This window comes from Populus trichocarpa, chromosome 5, assembly GCF_000002775.5.
Source record: "Populus trichocarpa isolate Nisqually-1 chromosome 5, P.trichocarpa_v4.1, whole genome shotgun sequence".
Lineage (NCBI taxonomy): Eukaryota > Viridiplantae > Streptophyta > Magnoliopsida > Malpighiales > Salicaceae > Populus > Populus trichocarpa.
In genome coordinates, this window is record NC_037289.2 from 21,423,173 (window position 1) to 21,434,946 (window position 11,774).

The window sequence follows — 11,774 nt, forward strand, 5'->3', positions numbered from 1 at the left end:
AGCTAGCTAGTTTTGTTGCTTTATTCTCCAACAAAACTTGGAATAATCAAGGACAAGCATTCGTGTGAGAAATTGTCATTTCGGTTAATTATCCGACATTTTTACTTGAATTTGTGTTGACCGGTCAAGTCATTTGAGTGGCTTGAATTTTACTTTTACCCATCACCTTTTTCTTACCAAACATCCAAATATATTGAAATCGTCCCCTTGAATCGTTAAGGCTGGCTGCTTGGAGACTGCATAAAATACAATGGCATATACTTGAAGAGGAGAACAAAAACCTCTACCGACAATTTCTAATTTGTTTTAAAGACTCTAAATTCTTAGCTGAACCAAATCATCTTGTTTTGCCTCACTACACATGACATTCCATAGTTTTGGCCATCGTCAATTATAAATTTATTCCATGTGTTTAATGATGGTGATATTTATCTTATGTGATAAATTAATTTGCTTCAGTCAAAGGAGGAGGAGACAGAAATGTAAGATGGTCTTAAATTATTCAAGGGTCATAATTACCCACTGCTATTTTACTTCAACAAGAGACGGTTAACTAACTAGTTAAGTAAACCAAGATTGGTTAACATGGTTAAAAAGACAAAAACACAAGGAGTTCACGGAACTAGTTAGCGACTGTTGGCAAGAGGACTAACGGCGGAGTTCTTGCAAGGACTAGGAGGCAAACTACTCTTCCCTGAAGCAACAAGTCGTTGCACAAAGCTCTCTATTCTTCCGGCGTTGGTCTCCGTCAATAACCGCTTCCCGCCAAACGGTAACGTTTCCACTCCTCTCTCCTTTAGCACCTCCTCCTCCACGCTCGCTAATCCGTTTGCCTACCCACAGTTAACTCCGTCAACAAAGATCAAGCATAGAAAATGGAAATCACTAAAACTTGAATTTTTTTTCAAAAAAACAGCAAATACCTGAATTCTGACGTAATCATTACGGTTCCAACAGAATGCGTTACCCAGCATTTGGTCAACAGTCTCTGAGACTCCGTCGAGCACAATGTCAACAATAGACGACGTCGAGCACTCGCCGTTATGACGGAGCTTCCTTCCAGTCAGCGATCCACTTCCGTTTCCTAATGACAGAACCAACAGATCCTCTACGCCATTAACGGTGGGGAAATCACGCTTGTTGTGGAGCACGTGTGTAACTGCCGCTGCTGTTGGATTGTTCATCACGAGACCTCCGTCAATTGCGGAGCACGAGGTTTTGCCATCAACTGACGTTAAGTTAAACGGCTTGAAGAGGCTTGGAGTCGCTGACGTGGCACGGCAGACTTTCCAGAGCTCGAAGTTAAAACTTGGTGATTCGGTCGCGTCTGCTCGGGAGAAAACAAAAGGAGCAGAGCTCTTTAGGTCAAAGCAAGGAACAAGGAGAGGCTTACACGTGTCCTTCAAGGTCAAACTAGCTCCATCATCCCTCTTCAACGCTTCTTTCAATACTCTGTCCATGCTCTTACCAGAGAACCTCCTGCGGCGGAGGAGGAAGCCACCGTGCTTCGCTTTGAAGAGGTCGGAGTTTTTGTCGGCAACAAATGCAACGGCGTCTCTGGCAGTGAAGAGCGGACGGCCAGAACCATCGTCGGCGGCGAGCATGGTGGCGAGGAGAGCTCCGATTCCAGTGCCAGCAATGATATCAAAGAAATCGGCGATCCGAGCTTGAGGATCGCCAGTTTTGAAGCGGATCTGGTCCTCAAGGTGGATGAGAGCAGCAGCGGCCACAATGCCAGTTGTGCCTCCACCATCAATGCTTAGCACTCGCGTTTTCTTGGTGGTTTCACAGTGCGAGAGCCATTTCTGCTCCAGTTTGGAGAAGATCTCTAGCGTTGCCTTACTAAGGTCCATTTCAAGAGCACTCTCTCAATACTTGGGAATGCAGCTGCTCTTGCGTTTGTGTGTGTAAATGAAAGTGAGAAAGAAATTGTGTTCCTGAAGTTTGCTAAAGGAGCGTGTAGTGAAAAACGGAGTCACGTTTAGTAGATAAAAGGCATTAATGGCTGCACAATGCACGCTCTTTCTATATCAAAATCTCTGGCTTTTCAAGTGGACGAGATGGATATTTAGTGAGTGAGTGAGTGAGTGGGAAGAGTGTGTCCCATTTCTCTCTTGTTACTCTCTGTGGGCTCTGTGAGTTGTGGAGAGTTGAAACAGGGACTGAATAGGAGGCGTGCCAGTGAAGGTGGTTATATACGCGCCACTTCTTGTTTTATTTTCTTTTTCTTTTATTTTTGCTTACTAGGGCTAGGGGTTTACTTTTGTGTTGTGAAAGACTTGCTTACGCGGATGGACTGTCCTTGCACGTGCAATCAAGGGTGTTCCTATCGGGTTATGGGAAGGAAGCGCCAATCTCGGCTTTTAACTCGGCTCGGCTCTCGCTTTAACTGCTATTATTTGTTCATCACAGTGACTGACAGGGCACCACTACAAGACTGTCTTTTGACTCTCTTGGCCAGTTAATTTATTGTATTCCTTAAGAGTTAAATTTCTGTTATGGAATTATTTATGATTTATGTTTAGGTTGGACTAGACGTGCATCCGCACCATGAGAGGGGTTATATATTTATTTTTTTTACATGATGTTTAAGTGCACAATGGGTATTTTAAGGAAAAAAGAAATATTTAACAAATATTACTTTAGCTGACATTTTTTTTCGGTAATTTTTTGGTTTTTAGCATGTTTCTTGTCATATTAAAGATGTTTTTATTCTTTCTCATCCTTGTGTTATTTTGTTATAGTAATCTAGATACTTTTAAGAGTTTTTTTCTACTATAATCTATACAAAACTAATTAAACTTATTAAAATAAAATTCACCCCTATCTGTTCTAAATGATTTTATAAAATAATCACTTCTTTTTTAACTAATGCTTTAAACTTATAAAAATAATTAAATACATTAAACTTTTATTTTAAAAAAACATACTCATGTTGTTCTACTATAATCATCAATAAAAAATAAAAAAAAATATAGATTTTTATAAAATGAGCATGATTGTATATAACCACACACGTTTGCATGTATCTTTTGTAGATGTTGACTTGCTCTAGATGTGGATTTCTTTAGAAAGCTCTTAGGGAATTGCTTGCCCACCAGACATCCTTCACGTAATTGATTTGGATGTGTAATGGATGATAGACCCTTCAATATCTTCTTTTGTGTCATCATCTTCAAGCTATCAAAGTTTGCATGCCTAGCTCTCATATGTCAAAGCCAAGTCCCATCATTCACACATGTTTTTAAGCATTTAGGCACATATATCTATATGTTTAGCAAAAACATTTTATTTTTTGTTTTTTTATCATGGTTACCTTTGCAATCATATCTCCATGAGTATCAAGTAATGTTAAGGTACAATTTCATATTGATCTCATAACCCTTCTCCAATAATTATCTCAAACTCAATATATTGCTTTTTACAATAGGAATACAATAGACATCACCATTAAATTGATGGCTTCTATTTTTCAATTTTATGAGAATCATACATTTTCCTTTAATGAAAACCTTTAAATGATTTATGAATATGACATTACCTTTAATTGATTCGTTAAGCTCCATATACTTGTCTATGTCTCCACACATGTGATTGTTGGCACCATTGCCTAGATACAATATGTTCTCTTTGGCTTACTTTTTTAATCATGGATTGGTAATAGGGTGACTTTTTTCTTATTTTCTAAAAAAAGATTGGCATTCTCCTCGACCTTTTTGGTTGGATTCTAACAATCCCTGGCATAATGACTCATCTTCTTACAATTGTAACATTTAACTTTTATTTTGTCAAACCTGAATCTTGGATTACCACTGTCATATGAACCGATCGACTAGTTTGCTTCATTCGGTCGACCAATTAACCAGCTGAGGTTGCCTCGACCTCCTCTTTTAAATCTATCTCTTCCTCCACCTTTACCAAGTCATTTACCTTCCTGTGTATATCCAGAACCATCTTACTTCTCTTTCGAATAGTGTTTTGAAAAGAATATTTGTGCTCTCACGTCTTCTTGAATGTTATTAACTATTTCTTAAAAGGCTTTTAGTTTTCCCATAAATCCTTGAATAGTAAAAAAATCTATATTTTACGATTTTTCTATCACAATCACCATATTATATGACTTCTTTTGTAGTGAGTGTGAAATCTTTTTTACCACATGTGTTTCCTCCATCTTCCCCTCATATCTCTTTATTTAATTGTAAATGGCCAATAGTCTATTAAAGTAATCTGAAATACTCTCTGATTAAATCACAATAGCCTTTTAAAGTCACCTCGTAACTTTTATAGGTGTACATTTTTAACATTGTTAACTTATTGGTTTGATTGTTGCAAAAATTTAATGCTTATTTAGTGCTGGTTGTATTAGTCACTATCTTAAAAGTGGGCATCATACATATATTGGTGGATGATTATAAGTGCTTGTTGATCATTCCTTCACGTGATCATTCCTTCACGTCTTTTGCACGACTTCTCTTTGGGGTGAAGTCAATGTTGATCCTTTTATAGGCTCCTCGAAGCCTTTTTCAACCGTTTCGCACATATCTTGGGAACCTAACCAAGTTTTCACACGAGTACACCATATGTGGATATTAAAGTGGAAAGTTTGTATTGGTCATGTCAAACAATAAAAAACAAGCTCTGATATCACTTGTTGGAAGAAAAAATAGGTGTGATAGGTGTTTATGGATAGCAAAGCAATAAGCAAAACCAAATAATAAGAAAAAGATTGGAGAGGAAGAGAATCTTATTAAATGTTTTCTCTTGTGTATTCCTCTCTACATTTATGAATTAAGCTTCTGATTAAAGTCTATTTATAAGCCTCGAGTCATAGACAAGTAAAAAATTAAACTGCTCAAAGGAAATCCTAATTTGAACAATAAATGTATTAACCGGTTGACTCTTTCTGAACCAGCCAACCGATTTATTTATTTCAATCGGTCGACGATTCCTTTATTTTTCAGAAAAACTAAAATCTAGTTTACTTTCAATATGCGAGTCCAACTTGGATCATATGGCCCGAAGGGTCCTGATATAACAGAGGTATGGCAAAAAAAACTGTTGGATATAACCAACGCTTAAACAAACAGAGCTTGTAAGCTTAGTGCCATCATTAAAGAAACTAATAATGAGTCCCTCAGAAAGGACTCGAGATCCTAATTATTGTTATATGAAACTTTTATCTAGCTTGACAATGACAATAAAAATTTCAAATAAAGAAGAAATTGTCTGACCTTTTAAGGCTAACTGTGTTGTTGCATTACATAACCTAAATTACAGCTGCTTCACTTGCAATACAATTTGGTTTTGATGGTTATGCTACCAACTGCAATTAGATATAGATAAGATTACAAAGTATGAAACATGACTAACATTCTTCTATGTTAATAACATACAATACCAAAATAATAGTTCATCAAATTGTAGAGATCTAGAGCATTAACAAATCCTAGAACGTAGAAACAATACACGCACACTGTTTGTTTAATAACGATAAATAAAATCAATTAATCGCGGACCTTGAAAAATTAATTATCTAAAAGATGGGGGGAAATAGGGTTAAACAGTTAGAGAAGCTCACATAGTCAGTCACTAATATGAAAAGTTCTTATGACCAATCCACTCATTGAAGTCGAACATGTTCAATATTTTTTTTGTGGGAATAGAAAGAGGCTCGTTGGATTCTAGTGTAGAAAAATTGTTATTAATAACATTTTCAACCATAAAAATAATTAATTTTGATGTTAATGAACTACATTTAACAAAAAAAAAAAGTTTGATCTAATGTTTTATTTTTTTTAGGGTCAAGCATCAGTCTCACCAACCATGTAGAAAGTTACCTTAAAGATTGCAGAAAAAACCATAACAATAGCTAAAAGGAATCAGTGTTTTACTGTGGACTGCACAGTGCAGTCCACAGTAAAACACTGATTCCTTAGGCTTTTTTTTTTTTTTTTTAAGTTGTCTAAGTTTTTTTAGCTGTTTTTTTAATGATTTTGGGATTTTTTTTTTGCTTCTTTTTTTGTTTTTTTTAATTATTTTTTTTCGTTTAGTTTAGTTTGTTAATGTTAAATTTCTTTCTATTTAGTTATTAGACTTTCATGACACATATCCCGAGTTTCACGGGTTAACCTAGTTTCAGGGGTGAACCCAGTTAATTCCGGGTTGACCCGTCAATTTTTTTTTATTATTATTTTCATAAATATTTTTGTTTAATTTAGTTTGTTAATGTTAATTTTTTTTTATTTAGTTATCAGACTTTCATGACACAAATACTGAGTTTAACATGTTAACATGGTTTGACGAGTTAACCCGGATTTTTTTTTCTTTTTAATTAATTTTTTTTGTTTAGTTCAGTTGTTTAATGTTCGCTTCTTTTTATTTAGTTACCAGACATTCATGACACGGATCCCGGGTTTATCGGTTTAACTTGGTTTGACGAGTTAACCTGAATTTTATTTTTTTTTGCTTTTTTATTCTTTTTAATTATTTTTTTCATTTAGTTTAGTTTGTTAATGTTAAATTTCTTTCTATTTAGTTTTTTTTTCTTCTTAGAGGTTTTTTTTCTTTTTCTTTTTAATTTTATTTATTTAATTAATTTAGTTTATTAATATTAAATTTTTTTCTAAGTAGTTCTCGGCTGATGCCTTTAGTTTTTTTTTATGCCTTTGACTGTGAACTGCACAGTGCAGTCCACAGTGAAAAGGCTGATGCCTTTTTTTTTAATTAATTTTTTTCGTTTAATTTAAATTGATGTTAAATTTTTTTCTATTTAGTTATCAAACTTTCATTACACGGATTCCGGGTTTGACAGGTTAACCTGATTTGACGAGTTAGCCCAGTTAATTCTAGGTTAACCCATTAATTTGTTTTTTTCTTTTTAATTATCAAACTTTCACGATGCGAATTCAAGGTATGACGGGTTAACCTGGTTTGAAGGGTTAACCCAATTAATTCATCTTTTTTTTTCATTAGTTTTTTTCTTCCTGTTGGTTTTTTTTTCTTTTTAACTAATCTATTTAATTATCACACTTTTATGATACGACCTTGCAGCCAGACCCACGTCCAATGCTATTGGGTCTGGTATTGCAGTCCAGACACTTTTATGCTAAGGGTTAACCCAAGTTTAATGTTATTATTAATATTATAAACATTACTCTTGGGTTAGGCGTTGCAACCAAACCTGAGATTCTTGGATATAACTTTGCAAAAAAACCTAACACTTTTAGATCTTGTCTATTTTTAAAATGCAAAAATAATTGACCCGCGACATCACGCGGGGCATGTAACTAGTAATTATCCTAAAGAAAATCACCATTGCACGTGATCTGCACCCTTTTGCAAAATTATGACCATAATATAATATGTTAAGATTTACCAAGAAAGAAAACAAGGCATAAAAGGATAGAGAATGAAGAGGGTATATATATATATACTTTTATATTATTTATTTAATACATAATATTGTGTTTTGGTTAGTGTCTTATGAAAAAAAATATATATATAAAAGAGAAAATTATTTGATTGGAGGGATAAAAACATTAATATGAAATAAATTTATCTATAAGATAATTTTAGAATGAATTCATGTCATTTTAAAACAATATACACAGAGAAAAATATTATTTATTCTATCTCGAGAAAATAATCAAATACCAAAACTCAATAAAAAAATCATTCCAATTCTATTTCTCATAATAATAATAATAATAATTCCCATTTTCCAGGAAGCACAAGAAAGTCCACTTATATTAAGCAAATGTTAAGGCCCAGATCATAAGCCCACCAAAGAATGTTGTGGCTACTTGCTAAAAGTTTATCTGGGACAGCTGTAGAGACTGATAAATGGATTTGCCCACTGATAGGAAAACGTATTTATTCTGTAGCCCGCGTCTAGAATAGAGAATTTTCTAGCCTTAACAACAGTTTAGAATTATAGCAGGCGTTACTTTTTAAATTATTTTTTATTTTAAAATATATTTTTTAATTTTTTAAAAGTTAATCTCAACTTTAACATACCAAAAAATCTAAAAATATAAAAAATAATATATATATATATATATATATATATATAATTTAAAATAAAATAAAAATATTTTTTTAAAAAAAAACACACTTTCCTGCCATGAAAATAAACGTGGCATAACTTCTCCTGGAACTTTCTTATCCACAATCCATTCCTTTTCCCCCTCCTGTTGACAAGCCAAGACCAAGCAACCCCATTCTCTTCACCAACAGCACCACCGACACCGTGGTCCATCTTCTAATCCAAACCAAAGCCCTCCTCTCCCTCTCAGGTTCTCCTAATCCCTACTATCTTCTATATATATAATATATGTATGTATTGTTTTGCACATTTCAAGCAATGAAGTGATGTAAAGTTATTTTTTAATTTTACAGGTTGAGTCCAATACAACTCTACTGCTGCTACTAGAGTGTCTTTGTGGAGCTCTTCTGCTAACTACTCCAGTCTCCGGAATGGCTCCTCCAAACTCCCTGTCAAAACCGTTGTTGCAAAACAGGCAAGCATTTTTAGTAGATGTGGTGTTGTTAGTGTGGTTATATATATATATTGAAAATTTTATGTTATATTCAGAAGAGGAGTGATTAGGAATGCTACTATTGAAGAGATCGAAGCGGAGAAATCTTGATTGAGGAAGATGCTGTAAGTGTGTTTGATGCTCAAATTTACTTTTAGAGAAGACTAGCATAGTTGCGTGCCCGTGGAGTACTTTTTGAATATTTTGTATTTAATTATACAATAATAAAAATAGGCATTCGCATGAAATATAAGGAATAAAATTATGGTGGAAAAATGTCTTTTTAGTTTTAGAGAAGATGATTTTTTTTTTCCAAATATCATAAGGTTATGGATTTTGTAAATCCAGTGCTACTCATAATTTTAATTCCGTGAGGACAGGCAGATCAAATCCATCCATGCTGGATAAGATTGAGGAATGGGTGCGTGTTTAGGTTAACTTGACTTTGTTTATGATTCTTTCATGTAAATGACTCTGTCGCCTGGGCAAGTATTGCATATTTATAGGTTTAGTTGATTGCTTTTGATACTTTGATATGAAGAGAACCATGCCATGCTTTGATACTTGACTGCACTTGGATGTAAGTGGGTGTATTTTATTAAGGTTAAGTCTGATTGTAGTTTGGACAAGTATAAAGCTTGCTTAGTAGCGCTTGGAAATAATCAAGAATATGGAGTTAATTATGAGAAAACTTTTGCTCCGATGGCCAAAATGACCACCATCTGCACAATTTTGGCTATTGTTGCTTCTTAAAATTGGGGTTTGCACCAAATGGATGTGAAGAATGCTCTTCTTCACGGGGATCTCAAGGAAGATGTTTATATTCATCCTTTACTTTCCACTCCTACTTTGATAGTGTGCAAGTTGCGTCATATGGTCTCAAACAAGCTCCTCGTGCATGGTATGAGAAATTTACTTCTACCCTACTCAAAGTTTGCTTTTCTCAAAAGAAAATATAATGCATCTTTGTTTCTTCACAAAACTTAAGTTGTGGTTGTCATTTTCTTGGTGTATGTTGATGACTTAATTATCATGGGTACTGATTCAACTCTGATCTTCCAATTAAAGCAGTATTTACATGACTCTTTTCACATGAAGGATCTGGGATTCCTTGTGTATTTTCTTGGTCTAGAAAGTACTGCTGATTCACATGGTGTTTTTCTGTCACAGCACAAGTATGCCCAGTATTTGGTGGCTGCTATAGGTCTCCAAGACTCTACCCCTCTTGATACTCCCACGGAACTTAATCTCAAGCTGCACAAAGAAGAGGGTGACTTGTTATCAGACCCTGTAACCTATTGCATGTTGGTTTGTAGCTTGGTCTATCTAACAATTACTACACTTGATATTTCTTATGCAGTCCAATAGGTTAGTCAGTTCATGGCCTCTCCTCGACACCTTCATATGGTTGCAGTACGACGAATCAATCATTCACTATGTTCATGGCACAACTTTGTGGGGATTTTGCTCTCCCACTGGTAGTTCACTTCATCTTGTAGCATACAATGATGTTAATTATGCCGGGTGTAGTGCAATTCGATGTTCTACTATGATTTGATGTACGTTTCTTTGTCCGGCTATTAGTTTTTGGAAAAGCAAGGAACAAACCATGTTTCCAAGTCCTCTACTGAATCCAAATATAGAGCCATGTCCCAAGCTTGTGCTAAGATACATTGGTTTTGAGGGCTATTGGCTGAACTTGGCTTCTTTCTGGGTGGTCTTACTTCCCTTTATGCAGATAACATTAGTGCCAATTTTTATTTTAGTCGTTTCATTTTAAGTGGTGTGCCGATGGACATGAACTGTCTTCCAGGATTTTTTGAAGCTTTAACAAAATCCGATGCGTTATGTAAATGTGCGAGCTTCCTGCCCAGGGCTCTATTTTGGGATGAACCGTCCATACCTCTCCAAAAAGTTACTTCTCTGAAAAGTAAATAGGATCTCGGTGGGATATTTTCTTCTGGAATGAAGGATGAAAGACGGGTCCGTACGAGTGTTAGCTATTCATTTGTATAGCACTGTTCTAACTTTTCTTTGAGGCTCCGTTTGTACACTATAGGCGTTCATTAACTTGAGGAATCATCAATATGATGTTGTTCTAAATGAATAACGATGTCAGATTTTATCCCCATTTGATTTTCTCAACATTCCTTCACCTGAAATGACTCGTGATGCTGTGAGAGATTCTACAGGCATCAGATGGCGTGTGGTTCACCGTAGTATCTCCCTTCACTAGCACTCTAATTTGTACTATATGGACCAGACCGTGCTACGCCTAAAAGGAGATTACGACTCATGGGCTTGTTTCGGGTCAGAAGTCAGAACAGGCCGTGGACATGATTAGGAGTTTTGTCGAGCTCAATGAGCAAAAGAATCTTCTCTCCTGTCTCTGGAGCAGATTATTGGACTATGATCTCATGTGGATAATAGCCCCAATAATATGCCCCTCAGATTCGAAATGATTGGCGGGGAGGAGGCCCGGTGGACCACCACCTATGGTGACGCCGAGGGAGCTTGTTCTGATGATCGGTTCCTTTCAGACCAAGTTTGCAACCTTGGATTCATAAGCAAAGTGATACGCCTTTGACGAATGAAGATAAGTTGCTTTGCTTACATGTAAAGGAGGGATCTGTTCATAAGCATCCCCTTCTTTTAATTTAAACCAAGAGGGGTGATTAAGATATCATGCCCATCCATCCATCATCATCGCCATCAATTGTGTTATGTGAACAGGGCTGTCATCTGTGGACCGAGTTGAGATAGTGCTCGAGTAGAGGAAGTGGGACCTAGTTTCAACGGTTTGTACCTCCTCTCCAGAGCAAAAATCATTTTCTGTGTGCCCGTGTCTCGCTCATTCTTTCGAGCGTGTTGCCCAGGCCAATAAATTGTGGAAGCTGTGAGTTTCCGTTGATATTGGAATAATTTGCTCAACTTAATTTCTTGCCTTCGGCACGGGGCGAAAAAAATATGTCAAATCGAAATGTGGATTAATGGCTGTGTCAATTTTGTTCTCATAGCGTCAAAGATGCGATCTTTGTGTGATTCTCTCATGTGAGAGAATATAATTCTATTACGGACACACGATTTGCAGCGTGCCTGATTTATTTTTTCAAAAATATATATCTAGATGCTTCAAACTGGTTTAAAAAAAAATACACAACTCGGGTTAGAGATTTATTTAAATTAAATGAGTCGGTTTTATTTTAATTAAAAATAATAATAATAATAAATATATCA

General features: G+C 35.5%; 1 protein-coding gene and 1 long non-coding RNA gene across 2 annotated transcripts; one reads left to right on the forward strand and one right to left on the reverse strand.

Moving 5' to 3' along the window:
* Nucleotides 1-477: 477 nt before the first annotated feature.
* Nucleotides 478-2,518, reverse strand: LOC7464678 (probable inactive patatin-like protein 9). The gene is made up of 2 exons (XM_002307549.4): nucleotides 924-2,518; nucleotides 478-833 (listed from the first exon to the last, which is right to left on the reverse strand). Exons 1-2 carry the CDS (start codon nucleotides 1,851-1,853, stop codon nucleotides 627-629), a joined length of 1,137 nt encoding a protein of 378 aa, XP_002307585.2. The 5' UTR covers nucleotides 1,854-2,518; the 3' UTR covers nucleotides 478-626.
* Nucleotides 2,519-8,523: 6,005 nt separating this feature from the next.
* Nucleotides 8,524-10,317, forward strand: LOC112327498 (uncharacterized). The gene is made up of 3 exons (XR_002981790.2): nucleotides 8,524-8,662; nucleotides 9,708-9,807; nucleotides 9,898-10,317. It is a non-coding gene; the product is annotated as an uncharacterized LOC112327498 (long non-coding RNA).
* Nucleotides 10,318-11,774: the final 1,457 nt, after the last annotated feature.